The sequence below is a fragment of the Pholcus phalangioides genome, unplaced genomic scaffold (assembly GCF_987345545.1).
Source record: "Pholcus phalangioides strain wild (caught in Gottingen) unplaced genomic scaffold, Ppha-v1.0 ptg000003l_1, whole genome shotgun sequence".
NCBI classification, from domain to species: Eukaryota; Metazoa; Arthropoda; class Arachnida; order Araneae; family Pholcidae; genus Pholcus; species Pholcus phalangioides.
The window spans coordinates 29,713,210-29,738,370 of NW_028301596.1; the positions used below are offsets into that span (position 1 = coordinate 29,713,210).

General features: G+C 36.9%; 1 protein-coding gene across 3 annotated transcripts in view; it reads right to left on the minus strand.

Annotated features, from left to right (window-relative positions):
- The window catches only part of LOC149088374 (angiogenic factor with G patch and FHA domains 1), a 62,036-nt gene that overhangs the window by 16,801 nt on the left and 20,074 nt on the right, over positions 1 to 25,161 (minus strand). For all 3 annotated transcript variants that reach the window (XM_089247451.1, XM_089247450.1, XM_089247452.1), the window contains 4 exons: positions 24,981 to 25,152; positions 20,796 to 20,884; positions 10,755 to 10,885; positions 10,337 to 10,436 (listed from right to left, as the gene is read on the minus strand). In XM_089247451.1, the coding sequence (XP_089103577.1) occupies positions 10,337 to 10,436; positions 10,755 to 10,885; positions 20,796 to 20,884; positions 24,981 to 25,152 (492 nt within the window). The remainder of the gene's footprint in view (positions 1 to 10,336; positions 10,437 to 10,754; positions 10,886 to 20,795; positions 20,885 to 24,980; positions 25,153 to 25,161) is intronic.

Below are 25,161 nucleotides of genomic sequence, written 5' to 3' on the forward strand. Positions count from 1 at the left end.
TTTAAAAACCGTATTGAATTCTCGATTTTTGAAATATCGAGTTCGCTTGGAGATGCGAAGCCCAGAAAATCAAATATGAAGTAATTAGCCGGACCTACTTCTGAGTTGGATATCCATGCAATAACATTGATTTCAACTTTTTATTTACTCTTTTGATTATCTTCAACATCTCATTAAACTCATCAACCTCGCCATCTGACTGGAAAATTAATAAGATTATCTCTATTCATATAATAATATTAATTTCAGACCCGTCGCTATCACCTCTACCTGCTGCAAGCTTTTTGAGCGTATAGTTGCCAAAGAAATTCGCTCACACACCTTGATTCAATAAACTTCTTTTTCTCAAATCTCAGCACGGCTTTCGACCATCTTTATCAGTAACTACCCAATTAGCTCTTTTCATACATGATTTATCAAGCAGTATCGACAAAAACGTCCAAACGGATGTAATTTTCTTGGATTTCTCTAAAGCTTTTGACAGGGTGCCCCAAAATAACGGTCGGTCCTCTCACCTTTATTGTTCTTGATTTATATTAACGATCTCCCAAGTTCCATCAATTGTCATATAGACTCTTTGCGGATGATTGCGTCATCTACCACACAGTACACAAAGAATCTGACCAAGCATTTCTCCAAAATAACCTCAACATTGTCTCTGACTGGTGCTCGTCCTGGCAACTACCTACTTAATTCTTCAAAAACAGTTTTTATGAGAATTACACGCAAAAGACTTCACCTCGTTTCTTACACTATCAATAACTCCTTGATAACCGAAGTTCTAATTATAAATATCTGGGTGTAATTATTTTTGCCGACCTCCGTTGGAATCTCTATGTTGATTACCTCTTTCATAAGTGTCCCCAAAAACTTTTTCTTCGTCGGAACCTCAAAAACTCCACCTGTCACCTCAGACATCTCTGCTTCCAAACCTACATCCTTCCTGTACTCTCATATGCCTGTGAAAAATCTGGGACCCTCATACTCTCTCCAATATAGACAAATTAGAATCTATTCAAAATATAAATCCGCCCGTTTCATTCTCAACTGTTGGTCATCCTCTGCCTCCGTCACTGAACTCAAGCGCCAACTCAATATGCAACCGCTTTTTTACTCGTATTACTATATATCTCGACTATCTTTCCTTTTTAAAATTCTCCACGGCCATTTTCACTTATTGACACCTCGAATTTTCTAATTCCAGCTTCATACTTTTCAAAAAGTATTAACCATTCACAAGAATTGAAACCCATCTTTGCATCCACAGATTGTTTCAAATTTAGTTTCCTTTCCTCGTACAATAACCGAATGGAGCAACCTCCCGCCAAACATTATTGATTGTACAATAGTATCCGATTTTCTTTGCAACATCAATCGTCTCTGTCTAACTTCACCTCCGCATTCCCTTGTATAGGCCTCGGCCAACCAATATTGTATAAATAAATTCTTCTCAAGCATGAAAATTGATTTTTCCGCATTGTCTTTTGAAATTCAACTGCATAAATTCATGTAGTTTAGGATGTTTTAAAATTAATTATGGGTCCGTAAAAGTCGAAGAAATTCCACATCTTTAACTAAGCATTTTTGGAAGCTGAAACAGGCAGATGGATAAATTGAAGTTCAGGGGGGGGGGGGTGAAATCGAAATACTTAGCGCCCCTTAAAAAGGGGGGGGGAATATTCATTTCTACGTTTCTTTAAATCTAGATTTGGTTATTTCATGAGTCGCGCAAGAAGTCGTCATATTGGTTAACTTAGACACGGTTTGTATGTCCCTAAAAAAAAAGAGGGAGATATCACGTGATCCAAAATGCCTCATTGTGAAGAATACCCGGGCAGCGCCGGGTATTATAGCTAGTACATGTACAAATGTTACTGCCAAATCGCGAAGTTGGCCAGTTCGCGAAGTGACCAGCCCAATTGACCTGGCTAACCGAAATTTGGGCTTTTGCCAGCCCCTTTATGCAGGGCTGGTCCTAGACCAAGTGACGCCCTTTGAAAACCCAGGAGTCGCTCCCCTCACGCGTGCTCCTCGGTCGCAGATCCAGGGTGATGTGTTGGAAGGGGCAATTTATTGTGCTAGTAACTGTTCCCTAGTGCCCGAGTGGCATGGTGGTAAGATGCTCGTCTACCATCGTGAAGGTTGTTGTCAGGGTCCCGGGTTCGAACCCAAGGGAGGAGGATATTGATAAGATATTTTCCCTAACGAACTCGAGGCGACCACCGATAGACAGCGCCTTCACTCCACCTAATGGCAGTAAATTGCAATATAGCGATATGGCCAGAGTTGGTGTTTGGTGAAGTAGTAGTAACTGTTCCCTAAAATATGGGAATGATTTATCTTCCCATATTATCAGACTCTCCGATCACCCCCCCCCCCGGATTTGCGCCTACCCTCTTCTTTCTAGTTGACTAAATTAGAGAAGTAATAATTACTTTGATAATTACTCTAAATTAGAGAATTTGGCTAAATTAGTAGTTATCTAAAGCTTTTTTCCCCTGTTTAGTTTTAATTACTTTGAAAATTTATTTATAAAAAACAATTTTAGAAATATTTCTAGGGATATAGATGTAAATACGAAAATCAACATTTTTTTTTTACAAAAACGTGGCAAACAATTTTTCTCATAAGTTGGGGGGGGGGTTATAAACCGCTGCGCGGACTTTTTCTCTGAAACTATTAAAATTCGCATCTGCGGATTATACGCAGAAAAATCCGTTTGTTCGGTTTAATTCTTATTCAAGATTCACATCGCGGAAAGATAAAAAGAGAAAGAAATAACTCACTTCAAGATGCTGAGAAAATTTTACAACTTGAAAACTAATACTGTGCAATAAAAATAAAATCGAAAATTTCACTAGGATCACCAGATTTTCATCTCCATCAAATTCATGTTGAGCTTTCTGAGCCCCTCCTGAAAGGCGGTTGGCCTTTCTTGTCAAGCAATTCTAATTTTTTCTGAAGAATTTTTACTGTTTCTTTTTGTGATTACGACGTACAAGTTTGAAAGATCATTCATTTAAGGCCCCTACGCACGCTCAGTTATACTTGCACAGTTATACCTGAACAGGCATAACTGCGCAGGTATAACTGAACGGTTCGGTACATCCACACTACTCACTTACACCTGTGCACGCAAAGTCTCTGGAACCGCTTCGAGGTGATCTGTGGGATTTTTATTCTTCGATCTCTTTCTTCGTGTTTGTCGATCAGTTCGGATTTTTGCAGCGCGCGAGTGCTCTAAAGTTCAAAATTTTCTAACATGATTTCCACAAATGATGCTTTGGATGTAGTTTAGAGTCGTAACTAGGCCAGGGCAACCGGGCCACTGTCCCGGGGTCTCTAACCGAATGGGCTGATCACAAAAAATTCACATTTATTTTGTATATTTTTTTTCCTTTTTATGGGGGGGGCAAGAAAATATCTGCCCCACGGACCCCCCAAGAAGGCGTGCTACGGACCTGGTGTAGTTGGATTGGTTAGGGCAGTAAAAGTTATTAATTCTAAACAAAAAACGGGTAATGCGGTGCAAAGGTTGGTTAATAAAAAGGCAACAATTCTTTCGCTCGTAAAATTATTACAGGAATTGAAATTTGCACCGAAAAATCGACATAATTTTCTCAGAATGGGGGAAGATACCTATTCTCTTCTACTTGCCGTTTTTATGTGTACTGTTGAAAGTACACATTCCGGATTCCGAGAATAATCCGGATAAGTACTTATTTTAAAATGAAAAAAGCTTTATAAATTCGTATCCGTGATTATCCGAGAGAGAGGGAGAAAGAAAAGGTCAGATGAGTGCGTACCCCTAGAGTTAATATACCATTTCCGAGTTCTTCGCAAACATTGTAAACAACGCTCCCCAGTACTAAGCAACTCCAATAATATACTAACTAATACTAAAACTCCCTAGTTAAATAGATACTGGATTCTTTTATTCATTTACTTATCCGTTAAGCCTATACAACACGTATTGAAAAAATAAATGAAATTTTCTCACCAGTTGATCTGGGAGTTTTTTCTTTTGTTTCAGCAGAGAAGAATGCTAAAAAAGCTTTCTTTACTTATTATTATCAGAACATTTTTTTTGCTTCATATTTTAGTTCGCTGTTTCTAAGTCTTTTTTGTTTGGAAAAATACTATAAAAAGACCACCAATAACATATTCAGCATATAGGCTATGCAAAAACAATGAGTTAATCAGGGCTGAAACTAGTGGGGGCGGGGCAGCAGCCCCGGGTGGCAAAATTTAGGGGGCGGCAATTTTAGCAATTTTAGGAACAAAGAACACCGTTCGTTATAAAATTATCGAACTTTAAAGTTTGAAGGGGTGACAAAAATCCTAGTTACGGCCCTAAAGTTAATTACTTTTAACATCCTAGGTCACGGAGCCCCTGGTTAAGAAAATCTTCTACAAATAATCAATAAAAAATTAATTCTCATAGCACATTATTTAAATATAGAGTTCATATGTGTTTCGGTGTTATAATTTCGGGAAAATTTATTGAAAATAGACTGATTTCAGAAAAAATAATTTCGAATTTGAACAATGGTCGAAGTATTTCTAAAATTTTATTTCGATTTCTTCGTTAGATATGAAATTGTAAAAAAATAAATATCGTGAAAATAACGCCATTGGAAAAATTTCTTTTAATTTAAAAGCAATCCGTCTCCAAAACAAATTATTCAGTTACCATTGTTCAGCTTTGTTATCAGTAATAAAGAGGAAAGAAAGGGCAGAATAAGAAAGGAAAAAAAATTGCGCAGTTATACCTGATGGCTCCTACACACGCTCAGTTATACCTGCGCAGGCGTAACTGTACAGTCATACCGAATCGAAAAACCATTCCCTTCAGGTCGCCTGTGCAGGTCAACTGAGCGTGTGTAGGGGCCTTAAAAACTATGTCCCACGAGAGCTTGCTTGGGGACGATGGGGAAGATAATTAAAGTTAAAGATAATAAAAGTCTTTGTCAGGATCCGCGGTCGTCTCGGGCCTCCGGGAAACAATAACTTTTATGGCTTTCAATACAAAGGCAGCGGAACGAGCGTCTTCCTTTGAAATGACCGAACAAGTACGGATTACTCCACGCCGGCTGTGGTTTTTGCGGTTTATGTCCAACAAAGAGTTTTATTAACTTTAATTATCTTACTCAGCGTCCCCAAGCAAGCTCTCGTGGGACATAAGCTTTAGCTGACCACTCTAAAGCAGGGCTGTCACAAAATATCCCCTCGAAAGTGCCACCCACCCCCCTCAACGTTTATAGTTTTTCACCCATATGTATCTCACAATATATATACGGTATATATTTTTTTTCATTTGAACAGCGATCAATAGTCCAACCCGACTTAAAAGTCATAAAAACGGGGCACTACAATCGCTTCGATTCCGGTCTTTCTGACTCCACCAACATAGCTTTATTCTTTTGCTCTAAACTAAACTGATGGTTATCAATCTTTCCCACTCTTGAAGGAAAGAACCAATTGTCGACTTCGGCACAGCCCTCAATATGATCCGTACGAAAAAAGATTGTCATTGATGGTCATGCAAAGCTGAGATAATTGTAACTTTTTTAAAACTGTTCTGCATCTATATCCGTTTAATGGCAATAAAATATCACCCGATCTGCTCTTGAAAAATCCTGCATTTCTTTAAGATATTCTCTTCACAAGTGTTACTGTTACGAAAATTATGTTTTATCAATAAACAATCGGTGGCTCAATGTCAAACCAGAAATATGAAGATATACTTGAATCTTTTTGATTGATCTAGATTCTAGAAAGTCTCGTATGACTTCAAGACGGTGGCGCCTCCAGTTGTGAACTATGATAGACTTTTCTCGAAAATTCCCAGTGTCTTCAAAAACGATGCGAGGAATAGAGAGGGTGGTCAGTTGTTGGACTTTACACCCGATGCGAGAACTCTATTTGTAGTGTAAATAGCTGTTTTCTATAAAATAAATCTGTGACTTCCTGCAAATTGTTTCTCTGCTTATTTCAAGGACTTGCGAGAAATTATCCGGAACATTACATTTCCTAAAACACGGCCATAAAAATCACCCTAGTTCCCAAACTTTTTGGGTCCTGTCAACAAGATTTTTTTTCTCACCCACACGCTTTGACGTACACTGAACGGGGGGGGGGGGGGTCACTTATCGTTCGTTGTGAATATACGCATTTCAAAAGAATTCTCACTTCTGCTTGAGCAGCTTGTTGGCAAGAAGTAATATTGGTTTCGTGGAAGGCGGCGAGCCGAAGAAGTCTGAGGATTATCACGTAGATGAGGTAACGTTTTGAAACTCTGGTAACTAAACTCGAAAGAGTAATGCTCATTTTTGATTCAGTTAGCCTCAGTATGACAGACACTATAGGTGAGAAAGCCTGGCCTGGAGGCCCATTAAAGATCCCAGTTCAGGAGCTCCTGCTGCTGGATGTTGGGGTCATGGCTCGCAACCTACGCACGGATAAAAAACCGAAATTGTCTTGACAAAAAACATTATATCAACAGGTTGAAGTAAAGAAACGAAATAATGTGGATGACTCTCTCATCAAATGGAACTTCTACAGCCCGTGGATTAGTATGAAATATTTAATTATACAGACCCGCAAGAAAAATAAAAAGTGGCAACACAACGGTAAGTTTCTCATAATTTGTTTCACGTTATAATTGGTAGCATATCCGGCCCAGGAAAATCATACCACGTAAATTAGCTCAGAAATAAAATTGTAAAATTCTGAAGAAAAAAAGTAATAAGAAAAAAATGAGGATTTTTTATCTCACTATCTGCCGTAAAATAATAAACTCGCACAAACTTTTGTAACGTCCATGGCCCCATATCCTGCTGCAAGACCCCCCCAGGCTGTGATCTTTGGCGGACCCTAAGACCAACCTTTCAACAGCCCTTCTATATAGTAAAGTTTTAGCGTAAAAAAAATAAAAAAATGACAAGAATTGTCGCAGGCAATGTCCGCGCTGGAGCCCTGCCATCCCAATTCTTGAGGAGTGTGCCATGATAACGACAGAATACCTTATCGAATTTTTTTTGGGAGATATATACCTCTTTCTATTTTAATTAGTGTCATCAACAGTTTTTATTTCAACAAAATTTGGAGAACAGTGAAAAAAAAATTTCCAGGAAAATTCTTCATAACGAATTTACAATCTCGCGTTTGAGGAAAAAACGCGTGTTCGGAATTCGTAATGAAGGGGCTGGTTAAATTACAATCAATAGAGATAAAGGATGCGGAGTGATATCAAAAATTGGTACAGCGGTTTATTTACATCAGGACTCATGTTAGAGCGCACAGAGCGCAAAATAATGCCACGGAGTATAGTTTGGGAACATCTATCCTAGTGCAATAAAGCAGAGCCGGACTTGGGCAGGTGCGATGGATGCAACCGCACTTGGCCACTAAATTTTAGGGCCGCAAAACTGGATAAAAAATTGTTTTATTACATTTGACTTCAACTTTTTCACAAAGCAATAACTTGAAATTTTGTCCACAACCTCTTAAATTCAGATATCGAACGCTCTGGCCAAGGTTTTAACAGAACCAACCCCTCCAAGTAAAGAGAAGGGTGCAGGTAGACCTGGTGCCCCGAACTAAATTATTTTAAAATTATTCAAAATTACATGCGAGAAGCACGATGCATGCTTGCCTGGCTGAAAGAGTATGTACTTGCGGCCCTGGGTAAAAGGCTTCTAATACTTAAGTGCGGGGCACACTTGAAATTTTTTTTCAGTGGGCACTGTCGTCCAAATTTCGACAAATGGTCTTTTTTTCGGCCTCGCAATAGTGGTTTGATAACCAATCTGAGGTGCCAATGTAAGTCCAGTGCACGCCAGGGTGATTATGGATACTGGGGAAGAAAATACACAGGATTTTCGCGGAGAGGGGGCAGTGTTTCACATTTTTTTTCTCTTCCCGAGGGGTTACGTGTTTTACTGCAAAAATTTACCATAATATCGGGGGGCCCAAAACCCCCGTTTGCATGCATTAATGCACTGGGGTAGGTGGGTTTAGAAACCACCAACAGGCTGCTAAGCTGTTTTCGCACCAAGTTGGAAAAGACTTAAGCCCATCTTTGAAATAAAGCAATATATTTTTTGCCATCTTAGTTCGTAAACAGAATTTGAGAAGGTTTATAATTAAAATCTGCTTCCCAGTCGTAGTTAGAAGCCATATCAAACATTTTAATACCAAAAAGCATTACAACATTTAGAAATATGTATATCTTCAAATTAATACAATTAAAACAGTTCAATATATAAGTTCAATTTTTATAAGTTTTACGACTTATTGCTTTGATTTTTAAATTTATACTTCATGTATTATTATAAAATTATTATTATTTATAAGTTTATACTTAAATGCCTGAATACTTTGCAAAATTTATAAACATTTTTCATTAATTTACAATTTTTAATACATTTTCTTGAAAATGTCAATTTTTAATTAGTTTTGGGGCACTTGGCCACCAGAAGATATAAGTGGATTTCAATAAAAAAAATTATGCAACATATATACATCCAAGACCAACTTTCCAACCCCACGCCATAAGTAATTTAGAAAAATTCTTTTTTTATAAATTTTCATCAAAATGTCAATTTTTAACTATTTTTGGGGCGATTGGGGCACCAGAAGATATGAATTTCAATAAAAAAAATTATGCAAACTAACACACCCAAGACACAACTTTCCCACCTGAAGCCAAAAGTAATTTCAGAAAAAAAAATTCTTATACTTTTTGATCCACCCTATTGGAAACATGAACATCGGTATTTGCATATGTTCGCATAAGAAGATATTCAAAATATCCACCGCGCATATTGCGCATGCATGCGCGCGCCGTGAAAATAGCGTTCATTTTAATAAAGTTTTTTTCCTTGCACCAGATATGACGTCATACTTTTCTATCATATTTTTCTCAAAAACTATGGCTCGTACAGGTACTGTTCTTTGGGCATGTTTTATGTATTCCAGAAAAGAAAAATAGCTGTGCAAAGTTTTGGCGGTATTCATGGGGCACCCTGTATAACTGCTACTTTTGAGTTGAAAAAAAAATTTTGTTCAATTATTGATCTCAATACCAATACAGCATGAAAAAAATAAAGAGAGAGGAAAAAATATACAAGGTGATTCAAAATTCAATGTACAAAGTTTTAGGGGAGGTAGAAATCATAAAAACACACACAAAACAGAATCACATAGGAATGTATGACCGGGACACCCCAACCTAATTAGCTGGAGGATACGTGAAAATGAAGAAATAACAAGCCAATAATGGGTGGAAAAACTCTTTATTTACTTTACATGAGGACAGTATGTATACACGTTAAGTTTCACAAAAGTGCTCAAAGCTCTTGCCATTCACAGTTATGCACACTTCACAACGGTGATGCATTGATTGTCAAACCCTTTCAAAAATACCCAGCATTTCATGGACGTTTACAGCTGCGATGGAGATTCTTGAAACGAGGTGCATAACTGTGGATATGATGAGAGCTTTGAGCCCTTGATGCAAAAGTTAACATGAACATGTACTGTCCTCACGTAAAGTATCGCTAAATAAAGAATTTTTGACACCCATTATTGGATTGTCATTTGCGCATCTTTGTTTATCTTTCGGCTGACCAGGTTGGGGTTTTTTGTCAAACATTTCTATGTGATTCTGTTTTGTTTTTGTGTTTTCTACCTCCTATAAAAGTTTGTTCATTGAGTTTTGAATCACCCTGTATAAAGAATACTGTATACATTGGTCATTCAAAATTTGAGACCCAATTTGAGGGTTTTTATTAATCTCGGTCATAGCTTTTTTGGAAAATACCTTCAATTTAAAAATCAATTGAGAATTGCATTCTCGTCACACATAATTTGATATAAAAAAATAATACAGTAAAATCTCTCTTACCTGAAATGAAGGGAACTGAACTTATTTCCGATAAGGTAAGATACAAGTAAACATTTTCATAGAGCTGTAAAATTGTTGTTGATCTTGCATAAATCATCTCATTTTAGATTGTCTTTGAAATACATACACACATGTAGAAAAACTATACCAGTTTTTGAGTAATTTTGCCAGTTTTTTACTGTAATACATTACCCTCGTTCCAATGTGCATTCAGATATTTCATGCTTTTCACTAGAACCATTGTTAATTAAAAGAGTAGCCAACATTAAAAGCTTATAATTTAGTAAAGTAATAGATGAAGTTGTCTGTTATGTTGCATTTCTTTCTTTTTCTTCCAACACCAGGTTAAGGGGGGGGGGTAAAAAAAAGAGGAATTATTGATTATTGTAATATTTTTTAAATGAAGCACAAAAGATGTGCACAAACCGGTTCTGTTATTCCACCACTTGATGACCCCAATGATTGTCCTTCAGACCATCCCATGTTTTTGAGCATTTTGTAGCCTTTATTAGATGAAGGAACAGATCTGAAAATGTGCAAAATATAGATTAGAAACTTTAACAAAATAATAAAAAAATTTCTGAAAGTAGTAAAGGTAGAATCAACATGAAAGTTGTTCTCTAACAATATAGATTAAGAAATATCTCTAAAGCCTTCACAAGAAAAGCACAAACAATATTTCATCAACCCATGATCTCAACATAATGTAATAACTCTGATGCTAAAAGTACCTAAAACTCTGGTTAACACTTAAAAAAAGGTACAATGCTATTTAAACATACATTTATACGAAATACATTATGTTACACGAATGTTTTAATGCATGTCATTATTTCATACTTACAATGCCAATGAAGCTCTATCGTCTTTTTCATAAGGGTTCTGACTACCTTTTGTTCTCCGCCGTGTTTCAGCTCTATCTTCATAATTTTCAGAAGGGGTGCCGATTTTCACATTGTGTTCATATTTCATACTCTGAGAGAAAAGTAATTTATGACAATAATTAAAGCCACCATTCATTTTTCTATTCCTCATAAGTCAAGAAACTTAATTATGGAACTTTCAACCAAAAATTTAACAACTGCCATGCCTAAAATATAACACACCAATTATTAGTGTTCCCAAACTTTTAATATCCAAAGAACAACCAAAATGGCTTGAATAAAATCATTTTCATGAAAAAATCATATTTTCATAACTATCCCATGTCCAAAGGAATATCAAAGTAAAAATTGCTTTGGCATTCTTACCACATTTCATGGAAGAACAAAATGGATACAAATGTGTATTATTAAAAAATAAAAAAAGGACATTGGACAAAAGAAGATAACAAGACAAAGAAATAACAATATTTGCAATGAGAGAGAAAGATTGTTTTTCTTAGCAAACAGCCGACTTTTTATTCAAGTTCATCTTGGCATTAACATCCAGAATCTCATTCCTCAAAATAATATTCATGTTCAAAAAACTATTGATGATCCAGGGTTGGGATTTTTTATGGCAAAAATGTAAATAAAATTTAAATATATATTATGGATGTTATGTAATTATTAATTGTTAGAACTAGAGATGTGAGGTGAATATTCTCAGAGAATGAGAATATTCTGAGAATATTCTCCTGGATATAAAAATCGGAGAATAATCGAGAATATCCATTTTTTGGGTGAATAACTTTTTACTAATTTTGTTTATATTATGAAATATAAATCAGTTTTCATTGCCTGAAACATTAAAAAAACAATTTTTGACATACTCACCCCCCAATGGCAACTTTTAGTTTGAGAATATTCTCAGAATATTGGGGAATATCTCTTGTTCATGATGAGAGGTTTTAAAAGTTTGGTTATGGAGATTTTAGAAACCTTGAGATTAAAACCTTAAAAAATTATTTTAGAATAAGATAAATTTTCAGAAATAGGTTCAGAACAAAAAATTAAACCAAAGGTGATTGATAAAGGAAGCAATTCTTATACAATCACCTTCATTCTAAGAAGATACAGAACTGTTGTTTTCTTCAATGTACAGTCAAACCTCGTCAATGAGTCACTCTTTGGAGAGCAAAAATATGACTTAGTAAGCGGAGTAAGCCATAGCTGTGCCAATTCCAATTGGGAGTTCCAAAAAGTCACCCGGTAAGCAGAGTGACGTATTAACTGGGTGACGCACTAACGAGGTTTGACTGTACATACACTTAAATTCTGTATCACTCACATTCCTTTAAAAGTTGTGCGATTCAGCCATGTTGGTTTAATTTTCTTGCTTTCAAACTTTAATATTGTGGTCTACAAACTTCAATATTCCCATCTTCTTGACGGGAAGAGAGACGGGGACAGAGAATATTCTCTCAAAGGACTACTATTATAAATTACTAGAGAATATTCTTATCGAAAATAATTATTATTCTCAAGTTATGTATCAAGCTTATTTATTATAATACATGTTATTACATATGTTCTTGACAATAGTCTCTGGAAAGATTTCGGTAACTGAAGAATATTCTCATCGAGGAGAATATTCTCTGGAAGGACTTAATGGCGGACATTAATAACTTCAGAATAATTCTTATTTTCTATAAGAATATTCCCCAGTAATTTATAAAAGTAGTCCTTCCAGAGAATATTCTCAAGGATATTATACGTAACTATACTATAAATAACAGGAGAATATTCTCATCAAGAACTTATAAGAATATTCTCAAGTCATTTATAATAGTTTAGTAGTCCTTCCAGAGAATATTCTCTAGAAAGATTATTCTCGAGAAATTTGCATCTCTAGTTAGAACTACAATTTTGTTGAATACAGTTTCCACTACATTAGAACATATTGATAATGGATACCCATGGGACCAAAAAATTTTGTCCACTAATGGGGAGGTATGATATACACTGGAGCCTCATTTATGACTTTCACATTTATATGACATGACATTTGGCTTCTGTTGTAATTTGGTTCCTATACATTCTAACCTTAAAATTTATATGTTACTGCAAAAGTAATACACCAGTGGTTATACATAATCACCAATTGTCTCAATAAAAAAAAAAGTGATTAAATTTTGCTACATTTATCACTTTTACCAGCGATTATTAATTTCCAAATAAAGTTGGAAAGTCTGATAAATATGGAAAAATTTATAACCTTTTCTTCGCTTCATTAAATCAATTAATTATTTTTACCCATGCATGGTACATGCACTACACATATTTTGTGATAAAAATGAAATGAAATTAAAATAAGTGTGAAGATAACATGCATAACAACATTATCAGTCTTATAGTGTTGGCTTTCTTCACACGTATCAGCAAAAACCAACACATTACCATTCGAATTCATCATCCTAGACCATAGTTATGTTTAGTTAATTAAATAATTAATTGACAATTTGTCCTATTTACTAACATCGGCTTGATATTAAACATAATCGTAGTTGAATGTGATAAATTCCCGATTTATGACAAAAATGAATAAATTAAAGTATGCCTGATTTTGCTGTCCACTATTGAGTGTCCGCTAATAAGGGAGTGAAATACATTAAAGGCATATTCCCCAGGACCAGAGATCAAAAAAGCATCCATTATTGGAGAGTGTCCATTAGGGGAGGTTCCACTGTATTTATTTTTTTCATATTTCTATCAATATTATTGAAGAGGTGGAAGCTTGTGGTGTTTTTATGGGAGTTTTTTTTGTAAGTGGTGTGTACTTCGATCAAAAACTGTTTAAACAAGTTTTTAACATGCTCATTTTCCTTAACAACAACAAAAAAGTACTACATCCAAAAAACAAATCTTTATTTTTCATTCTCAGTTGTGCTTTTGTGCTTAATCATAGTTTATTAAATGTCAAACATCATTATATTTCTTATGAGGTGGTGAATTTATGATTGCCATGTTATGAACTTGAGCAGAAGATTATAATGCTACAAAAAAACTGGAACACAAAACTTACAATTGTTTTTCTCTATTATGTACTTTCATCCTGGCTATGTCAGCTTTGTTATCTTGCCTATGCAATGTTTTCTTTCAATTTAAGAGATTCCAAACAGAAACAATTTCCGCAAAGGTCTAATTCAAAAGTTTGAAATAGAAATACTATGTGCTCAGTCAATGATAGTGATCAATACTTTGAATGCCTTGAACATTAATTTCACTGACCCTTGCCAAAACTAATAAAATGTGAGTGGAACATTTTTACATGCATACGTCTATGATATAACCATAAAACCTAGTTCTTTTTAGTGGTTTTTAAAAAGTTTTCCACAGGATGTGTTTGAGGATAAAGCATAAATTAGAATGAAAATATAAGCAGCTATGGCATAGAGTCTGGGTTGGTTCCCTCTGTGTGACCAGGGTGGGGGGGGGGGGAACTTGGGTAAATGCTAAATAGAAAACACTGCTCTATATTCATTGCACTTCAGTGGTATCATTTATGTTAGGTTTCATTAAGAAAGGACGTGCTTTATTAAAAACATCCTTATATCTTATAGGCAACCTGCTTAGCAAAAATGATTTCTATTAATATTTATCTCCAACCCTTTTGTCTAATCTAAAGACTAACAACTAATTCTGGGGGGGGGGGGGGGTAACTAGATATTTCATCATTTGAAAAACTAGATTTTTAGGATTGGATTGGATTTTCAATTTATTGGCGCAAGGACCAATTTGGCCAAACTGCACCAAAGCATGACATAAAAATAAGAAAAATGTCCTTTTGTCATGTCAAAAAACTAAAACATATAAAAAGGAACATGAAACGTAAAACAATGACATAAATTGTAAAAACTATAATTTGTCGTATAAACCAACGGCTTTGATGAATTTAAAAATGTGAGATGCGTCGCTATTGTCAGATAAAATGTCACGAAGTGAAAGATGACTCTGACTAAAAGCGGTCGTAAAATGATGACGATGATGTGAACAAGTAAAAGCATGAACAATGGTCAATGGACTTTGACAATGAGGGCACTCTGGTTGACTCTCTCATAATAACAAATATGATTGTGTGAGGCGTCTGTGTCCTATGCGTAACCGGGCAAGCAGAACTTCCTCCTTTCGGTTAGTTCTGCAGCTCAAACGCCAATGGCCAAGTGTGGGCTTGATGGCATGAAGTTTATTATTTATCTGATGGTTCCAATGATCCTACCAGCAGTGATGCATCACTTCCCGGAGGATTGAGAAGTGGTCACTGGCAGGTACCAAAAGGTTATTGTCAATGTTAGTTGTTGTTCGAGCTGTGGTGTCTGCTTTTTCGTTGCCGGTATTTCTACATGACCTGGTACCCAGTAAAATTTTACTGTGGTACCATGATGAATGAGGTGATTCAATTCATGAAAAATGGCATGAATGAATGGATGAGTGTGAAAAGTGAAGGAACACAGTGCTTGCAATGCGCTGAGAGAATCGCTATAAATGATGCATCCTCTGTGGCGTTTGCGTCTTATATGACGTAGAGCCTGAATGATTGCGTACAGTTCTGCCAAATAAATAGAGAATGTGTCTGATAGTTTGAAAGATGTCTCCTCACAGCAGATGTAGGCACAACTGACATGCCCAGGGCTCTTACAGCCATCGGTATATATGGGGAAGTACCTGTTGTACCTACTCCTGTGCCTAAAGAATATCTGTCGATATATGACATCTGCTGTGGTGGCTCTAGAGTAAGATGATAATGAAAGAGAGACATCTGGCAGAGACTGCTCCCATGGTGCCAGTTGCCAAGCAACAGGGGCCACACGACTGATGTCCAATTGTAGTTCCTCCACAAGTGCCCTCATACGAAGACCATAAAACGGAACACATGAAGGGCGAGCAGCAAAAAGTCTATGAAATGAGGGATTGAAGATGAGACGATGAAGTGGATGATCTGGAAAAGACTTCATCTTGACATAATATTTCAAGGAAAGTTTCTGGCGTCTTGATGTCAGTGATGGCTCGTTGCATTCAACATACAGACTCTCCATAGGAGACGTCCGGAAAGCTCCAGAGCAAATCCGGAAAGCTAAATGGTGGACCGGGTCCAGCACACTGAGATAACTCCGCGGTGCTGACCCATATATGATGGAGCCGTAGTCAAGCTTCGATCTTATCAGAGCTTTATACAGGTGAATAAGAGACTTACAGTCTGCTCCCCATGTTGTAGAAGAGGTGACCTTCAGGAGGCTCATCGTCTTCATGCAACGAGCTCTCAACTGTGAAATATGAGGTTTAAATGTAAGTTTCTTGTCAAATATAATGCCGAGGAATTTTGTGTTCTCTACAATAGGTATTTGACTATTACTTAAAAATGCACAGCGACGGTTTTGTCGGCGGAGAAAGAGAAACCGTTGTCATGAGCCCACTTGCTGATTTTGTTAAGAGTGGTTTATAATTGTCTCTTAGCTGATCTCATATTCACTGATTGATACGATATCAGCAGATCATCCACATATAGTGCGCCAGTGACAGACAACGGGAGTTGGTTCAACACCCCGTTGAGTCTTAAAATAAAAAGTGTTACACTTAAAATGCTACCTTGAGGTACACCTTGTTCTTGAATTTGGGGAGCTGATAATGTGTTTCCGATCCATACTCGGAAGATGCGTCGAGCAAGAAAGTTCTTAATGAAAATGAGCAAGTTGCCTCACAAGCCGCAATTATAAAGGTCCGAAAGAATTCCGTGCCTCCAAGTACGGTCGTAGGCCTTTTCTATATCAAAAAATATGGCTATCATATGCTCCCTCTTTACGAATGCTTGTCTTATTGATGTCTCAAGGCATAACAGATTGCATGTTGTGGACCTGAACCGTCTAAAGCCGCTTTGATGTTTAGATAAAATATTGTTAACCTCAAGGTAGTGCATAAGGCGATAGTTGACCATGCGTTCCATGAGCTTACACAGACAACTGGTCAAAGCAATAGGTCGGTAACTGTTAGGTTGCTGAGGATTTTTGCCAGGCTTCGAGAATGCAAGAACAATGGCTGCTCGCCAGGTGTCAGGAAATGAATGACTGACCGAGATCCGATTAAATAATATGAGTAAATGTGACAGTGATTCTGGTGAGAGATGCCGAATCATGGAATAATGAATAGCATTGGGCCCTACAGCTGAGTCAGGACTTCACTGCAAGGCCGTCGTCAGTTCATGAAGGGTGAACAATGAGTTGTACCCCTCCGGTGTAGAAGACCAGAAGGTATACGATGTGCGGTATACGGTGTTCAGCTGATGATTTAATGCGATGAAACGATGGGGGATAGTTTGCATCGCTGGAAACAGCGGCGAAATGTGCGGCGATGGTGTCCGCAATATCCCTCACATCGCTGATGATAGTGCCATTGGTGTTTAATATAGTGATGGGATGAGACTGATAGTGACCATTGGTTTTTCGGATCCGGTCCCAAATGATTTTGGATGAAGTTGATGAATTGATTCCGTGGTAAACCTTTGCCAGGACTCACGTTGAGCCTGGCGCCTGGTTCTTCTTGCTATCGCCTTTGCTTTTAAAAATGCCAACTTATTATCATGGGTAGGATACCACCGGAACCTACTCCATGCTTTCTTTTGTGCTTTAATCGTAAGACTACATTCGTGGTTCCACCAAGGTTTAGGAAATTTAGGAAGTTTGGAGGAGACTTTGGGTATTGCTTCATCGGCTGCTGAGATCATACAACTGGTCACAAGGTTGACACAATGGTCCACGTCGGGTTGCGAAACCATATCCTCCGTGATTTCTGCCTTGACCGTCCAGTCAAGCCACAAGCTTCCACCGAGGAGGTCCCTCAGGTATGCTATGGCGTCGGTCAAGACACTTAACCACTAGAGGAAAATGATTGCTCCCGTGGAGGTCTGGATCAACCGACCACGACCAGTTGGGCAAGAGTGTGGGTGAACATAACGATAGATCTATTGCAGTGAAACTATTGTTTGGGGCATGGAAATGAGTGAAACTGCCATCATTCATGATGGCGAGGTCCATGTCGTCTAACAGCCGTTCAACCATTTCCCCACGAGGGGTGTTGCTGTTAGAACCCCATATCATGTTATGTGCATTGAAGTCTCCAAGAAGAAAAAGTGGTGGTGGTAATTGATCAATCAGGTCTTCTAGATCTCTCTGTAAGATGGTGTCATTTGGTGGCAAATAAATGGAACAGATGGTAATTCTTAGGCCTGTAGAGATTTCCACCGCGATGGCTTGCAGGTTCGTGCGCAGCGTTAAAACGCGAGACAACACATGATGTGGAACCAGCAGAGCAACACCGCGGCAAGCTCTACTCCCGTCATCGTAATCAATACGGAACAGGGAATGTCGCCTGATATTCCATGTCTCTGAGGGCTTCGTGAAAGTTTCATGGAGTGCCACGCAAACAGGATGATAGCGATTGATCAAATCCTTGAGATCTTCATAATTGGATCTAAGACCACGAATGTTCCATTGAATAATGTTGGCCATAAATTTCAAATAGATGTAGACGGTTCAAGGTCTTTGAACTTATTTCAGTCTAATTTCCGGCAAGTAGTACCGGATTGTGTAGGATTATCGAGATCCATGTCACCAATTGATTTGTCATCAAGAAGTGACATGTTTTGTAATGTAGGCAGCTTCTTTGCTCTCTGAATGGCTTTTTTTGAATATGCGGTCTTGAATAGTTTTATTTTAGATTTATTTCCAGTATTGATTTTTGGCTTAGTAGCTGTAGTTACTTTGAATGTGTTCGCTGTTGCTTTTCCTGCTTCTTCGGAGGTGGTGGACTCCTTCCGTATTCCAGCAGAGCAACAGCAGCCACAACTATTACATGGTTGGTTAGATGATGTTTGAGTTGATGTATCAGCTATGGGTTCAGTCTGAGTTGTTACAGATGCTTTCGTGACATTGTTAGTCGTATTAGCTGTTGATGGATTTGTTAGCATATTAGAGTATAATCTACTAGCTATTGGAGTTTGGTTAGAGATTATACGACGGCGTGCTTCAATATATGAGATGTTATTGAGAACCTTGATCTTCTGGATCTCTTTTTCTTCATTCCATTTCGGACATTTCCTGTCAAATGCGGGGTGGTCGCCACCGCAATTGACGCACTTGAATGGTGAATTAGTGCTGCTGTCCGAAATGTGGTCTCTCTCGCCGCACTTTGCGCAGGTGGGTTGACTACGGCACGCCATTCGTGAGTGACCAAATTTTTGGCAGTTGAAACATCTTACAGGGTTAGGTATATATGGCCAGATATGGAGGTTATAGTAACCGATTTTGACATCTTTCAGCAATGTTGGGGATGAAAATGTCAGGATTATATTACGTGATGGAGCTAGATTGCCATCTTTGCGGCTCATGATATGTTTGGCAGATGTTACGCCTTGAGACGCTAGCTCCTGGGTTAGTTCATTTTCATCCATGTTAATTAAGTTAGGGTCTGAGATGACGCCACGTGAATAATTCAGCGTGGGGTGGATTTTGACTGTTATGGGAATGTCCCAGAGAGATGTGAGTTTTTAAATGAGTTCGGCTTGTTTGGGAGTGTTAGTTTCAACGAGAAGGTCTCCTGAACGGAGAGCCTTCACTGATTTCAGAGTTCCAACTGCGCCATAGAGAGCTTCATCAATCAAGAATGGTGATACTTTTGACAGCTGCTTATTGGTATCAGAGCTGCGCAAGAAGAAGAATGAGACAGATAACAGATTTGATGAAGCGGTTTCTGTGACAATTGTTTCACTTAGAGTAGTTCTTTGACATTTTGGTGCATTTTTTGTTTTTCCCATATTTAAATGGGTATTGTTCCACTCTCACCCACAATGCCCACCATGGAGCCCTACGAGGGGAAGCGCACACGTAACCAATGAAGGTTAGTAGCAACACCAGGTTAGGTGAGAGCTATACACCACCGAAACAGGCGAGCAGACGCGCAGACGTGTTCAAGATCCAAGATCGTCGTGAAGCAGCACCAACAAACCTCAACGACGTCTGGCAGGCCCAACCCCTCTACCTGCCCAGTAGTGTAACCCCTTCAGCCACCGAGGCGACCACAGCCGATTGACCTGGATGGGACTAATCCGTTTCGGCTGAATCCGAGGCCAAAGCTAGCGCATCAGGCTAACCAGGATCCCCATCTCTAGCCTTACGGGTCTCCACGCACGGCAAACATGCAGGTAGACAGCGTCCCAGATAGAGCATACGCTAGAAGCAATGCCCCGTCTGGGAGGACCCCTCCCCGCCTGAGCGGAGCCCACAATGAGGGGTTGGACACAAAAGACAAGGACATGTACAGGACAAAAAGAGACGCAAGACATGTACTGCAAGATGTGTAGAAATAAACATGTAATCTGGGCTATTGGAGGTGAAGTATATGAGGACAAATAAGCGATGACTATGACGTGTGATAGATTTAGTGTTACCCAGAGTGCACCACAAGGAGGCCTATCACATTACACCCCACTAGATTTTTATCAAAACTTGCTTCATAAAAGTTAAAATTTTGAATTCTTTCAAATTTTTCATATGGAAAAAAATATTTCTGCCGAGCAGTTTTTTCCATGATTTTTACCACAGTTTTTCCGTTTTTATGGTCAAACAATGGCAAAAACTTGCCAACCCTGTGACGATAATAAAACCTATTTCTTTGAATATTAAACTGTCCATTTTAAACTCCTTCAGACATTTTTTTGACCTAAATAAAACATAAAATTTATAAATTTAAAATCAATCAATCTATTTTTTGCTCCCCTCATCTAACCACAGTTTTAAAAAAAAACCTGACTCAAACAGCAATTTAACAGTGTAAACTACATCCTATATAACTAATAAATCCTATATAAACTAATAATTCTAAATACACCACAAATTTCACACTGCAAACATTTTTTTCATTTGTTCAGTTGAAAAAAAAGTTTTCAAAATGAACATACCAAATGTGAAACTTACTTCTAACCCAAATTTCTTCTTTATGAGCTTGAGTTGCTGCTTCCTTTCTTTTTCCTTATTTTCCTTGCTTTTAAATCCAGCTGTAGTGCCTATCATGAAATTATTTCAAGAAGAAAATGCAAATTGAATTTTTCACTTTAAATTCCAAATATATTAAAATGCCTAAAATCATGAGCTTTTGTGGTTTTTTTTAAATAATTCATCGCATAGATGTCTAAAACCTATAAATAGGAAAATTTTTTTTACACATAAAACAAAAAACAAATGTAGATTATATATTATAATGGATAACATGCAGGGAATTACGGTAATAAATGCTTCAGATTCCAGTACTGCAGATTTGTTTGCATAGTTCCTGAACACACAATTACAAATACAAGGCCACAACAGGCAAAATTCCCAACAAGGTGGCTGAGAAAAGGATGCCCATAACAAATATGGATGTCATATATTTCTAGAATACAGCAACCCAATTAAAAATAATTATAAAAACTAAAAACAATATATATACACAAAATAAAATATTATACAATGCCCATAAAATATATTTATGGTTGTCTTATTCTAAGTATGGATAGCTTCTCAATTTACCTAAACATGTTTATCATATTTTTTTGTATGTGCAAATTACATTAGAATTTACTATCCCTGGGGATAAGCTATTCCATTTATTAACAATCCCATTAGAGAAAAAATTTCCTGCGACTCCATAACCTAGAATTGTCCCTTCCCAATTGATACTGGTGTCCCCTTGTCAAAGCAGTCCATTGAAGGGGTATTAATAATTCATGGTCCATCTTATCCATCCCGCTGAAAATTTTGAACACTTTGACCATATCCCCCAACACCTGCGTTCATCCAATGTAAACATTCAAAAAATGAAGTCCCTCTTCATAACTCAAGCCCTGTGTGCCAACAAAGACACGCATGGCTCTTCTCTGCTCCCCTCAACCAAGTCTATGTCCCTCTGTAAGTATGGTCTCCAAAACCTTACAGCATACTCCAGTACAGGACGAACTAAGCCTCGGAAAAGTGGAGAAATGACTTTAGAACAAGAAGAGACCTTTTAGAAAATGAAACTGAGCATTCTATTCATTTTTTTTGACCAATTCCTAAATCGGTGACCCTAGTTGCGTCCGGGAGAGTGATGCTATTCAACTCATAAGAGAAACAGTTGGTCTGGACGCACTCCCATTAATTCCACGTCATCTGCGAATTTGCTAACAATCCCATCAATACAGTGATTGAGTTTATCAATAAAAAGAGAAAAAGTATGGGGACCAAGGGCACTTCCTTCAGGAACTCCACTTGTGACGCCTGTCCAATCAGAGAATTTCCTGTTCACCATAATCCATAGTGATCCATCTCTTAACCACGATTCTATCTAATTCAGCAAGTTGCCCCAATGTAAATGCTTAGGCATTCTAAGGTTTCCCACAAAAATAGAAAACTTCAAATACAGTTGAAATTTTTTAATATCCTTTGTGCTTCCAGCAAGTGATACAGTCAAATCCTGTTATATTAAACTCCAGCAGACCAAAGAAATCACTTTGTTATAACGAAATTTTGTTATAAAGGAATTTCCAACTTTAAAATTTTAATATTTGTTAAAAAATTTTATTGTAACAAAATTTATTTGTAAAGAAAAAATTCCTTGTTTGCATTCTAGATAATAAAAAGGATCAACTTAAATTCCAAAAACAATTCAAAGCAACTGGAATCAATTAGGCATTGAATTTTTTTTGGATAAGTTTAACTCAACATATTTGAGGCAAATAGTTTTTTTTTTTCCAAGTATGGTCGAAGCAGAGAAAACAACAAATTCCTCTAAAGAATACACATCCTCAAACACATGCAATACTTGAAACAACTGCTTGGAAGATTTAGCATCAAACAGCATCTGCAAATTTCAATGTCTTTCCTCATATGAAGGAGCTAGCAACTGGTACATTTCAGAAATGAATGCCTTGAAATATCTTGAACGAATGTCTTGAAATATCTTGAACGAATGTCTTGAAATATCTTGAACGAATGTCTTGAAATATCTTGAACGAATGTCTTGAAATATCTTGAACGAATGTCTTGAAATATCTTGAACGAATGTCTTGAAATATCTTGAACGAATGTCTTGAAATATCTTGAACGAATGTCTTGAAATATCTTGAACGAATGTCTTGAAATATCTTGAACGAATGTCTTGAAATATCTTGAATGAATGTCTTGAAATATCTTGAACGAATGTCTTATAAAGATATCTACATGCGCATTTTGAAAATTTGAGGAAGTCTAGTCTTTTTTCTATGGGATCCTATAACTGCTGTTTGAATTTGAAATTTCAACTTGGTCTGATTTTTCGAAAATGTTGAAAGAGTAGATGGAGAAATGAAGCATTTTAATGGCACACTGTTTTAATTTAATCCAGTCTCAACTTCAGAAATGATCTTAAGTTTTTTTAAATCGAAAACTGTTCCTTTTGAGACCACTCATTTTGAAACAGGAGAAATATGAAACATTCCTAAATGTGCAGCCATTGACTTACTATAGATTTTTTTTTTTTCACGCACCACATTGGTTAAAATTTATTCCCGCACAAGCCACTGAAACTGATGTTACAGGACCATTTTTGGAACCATAGTACTTTTTTGTAATTTACAGAAACTTGTTTTTGAATTCATTACAAGGGATTTTTAAGTTTGTAATATCAGAATTTTCAATACATTGTTCACAGGTAAACTTATTTAAGGATTAGAAAAGTTTTTGTTACAATGAGATTTTTGCTATAACGGTATTTGTTAAAATAGGATTTGACTATATAACCTCTAACAAACCGTATTATAATCCATGACATTTTACCCACCAGAGATGCATATCTGCCCTCAATTCAACAAAGAAACCATTATTTGAGAGATAAAATATTAATTTTGGCATTTCGAGAAAAAGGATACATGTGTGTGTTAAAATATCTATATATATAAAATTCATTTTCTGTCTGTCTGTCTGTGTATGTTCTCTATACAAATCTACAATTTTAGATCGATCGTTGCCAAATTTTGCATATATACCAAATGGGACCCGACTTGAACAATAGACTACTTTAAAATTTCGTCAGAGCAGGGCAAGTGCCCCAAATGGACGAAAAACTGTCGGGCAACAATGGTTTTTGGACCTCAACAATCACTTTCCGAACGTTTACTTTGGTTACCGTGGTTCCCTAGCAATGTGTTTCAGACATGTGTATGCCTTTACAATGGTTTGTCACTTCTTTAATTCTGTTAATATATGCATATGTATAATAGTTTATGCCTTTATAATGGTTTGCCACATTTTCAATACTCTCAGTAATGAAGCTTTTTGAATAGACGTCATAATCATCATGAGCATCGCTTTGAGGATCAGGAAAAGGGTGATCCTCATAGAAATCAGTGTTAAAATTGCCGATTTTACTGCAGAAATGCGGAAATTTGGTGGGGTTTTCTGTCACATCAATAATTTTAAAAATTATATTAAATACTCGATTTTTTAAATACTGAGTTCGCTTAAAGATATACGAAGCCCAGGAGATTAAATATGAAGTAATTATAGCCGGACCTACTTTCGAGTTGGATATCCATGTAATAACACATTGTTTCAACTTTTTATTTATATCTTCTCAAGCATTTCATTTCATTCCGTGCACCGCCCAGGCTCTATCGACCATTGTCAATTTTAGCCAATTTCAATCTTCTCAAGCATGAAATTAATGTCGCCGTATTGTCTTTTAGTATTTAACTGCATAAATTCACATATAGTTTAGGTTGTTTTAAAATTAATTATGGGCCCGTAAAAAGTACATCGAAAAAATTCCACAGCTTTAATTAAGCATTTTTTGAAGCAGAAACAGGTAGAGATAGATAACTTGAAGTTCAAAGGAAGGGGGGGGGGGGGGGTAATCGAAATACCTAGCACCCTTTAAAAAAAGAAAAAATATATATTTTTATTTTTACGTTTCTTTAAATCTAGATTTGTTTCTGTCATGAGTCGCGTAGGAAGTCGCTATATTGATGAACTTAGACACGGTTTGCATGTCCCTCAAAGAAAGAGGGAGATATCACATGATCCAAAAAAGCCTCATTGAAGAAAACCCGGTCAACGCCGGGTATTATAGCTAGTATACTTATAATTTTATAATGTAAAACCTATACTTACTTTTTTCAATACCTAATTCAGCTTGAACTTGTCCAGGTTCACATTCATTACAGGTTTCTATACCAGGATGAATATGAATCAGAAGTTTGCAAGAACCAAGCCTGAGTGTATCCCCATGGCTTAACAATTGTTTATGAGTGTTTTTACCATCTTTGTTCCCACCATCTTCACACTAGGAATA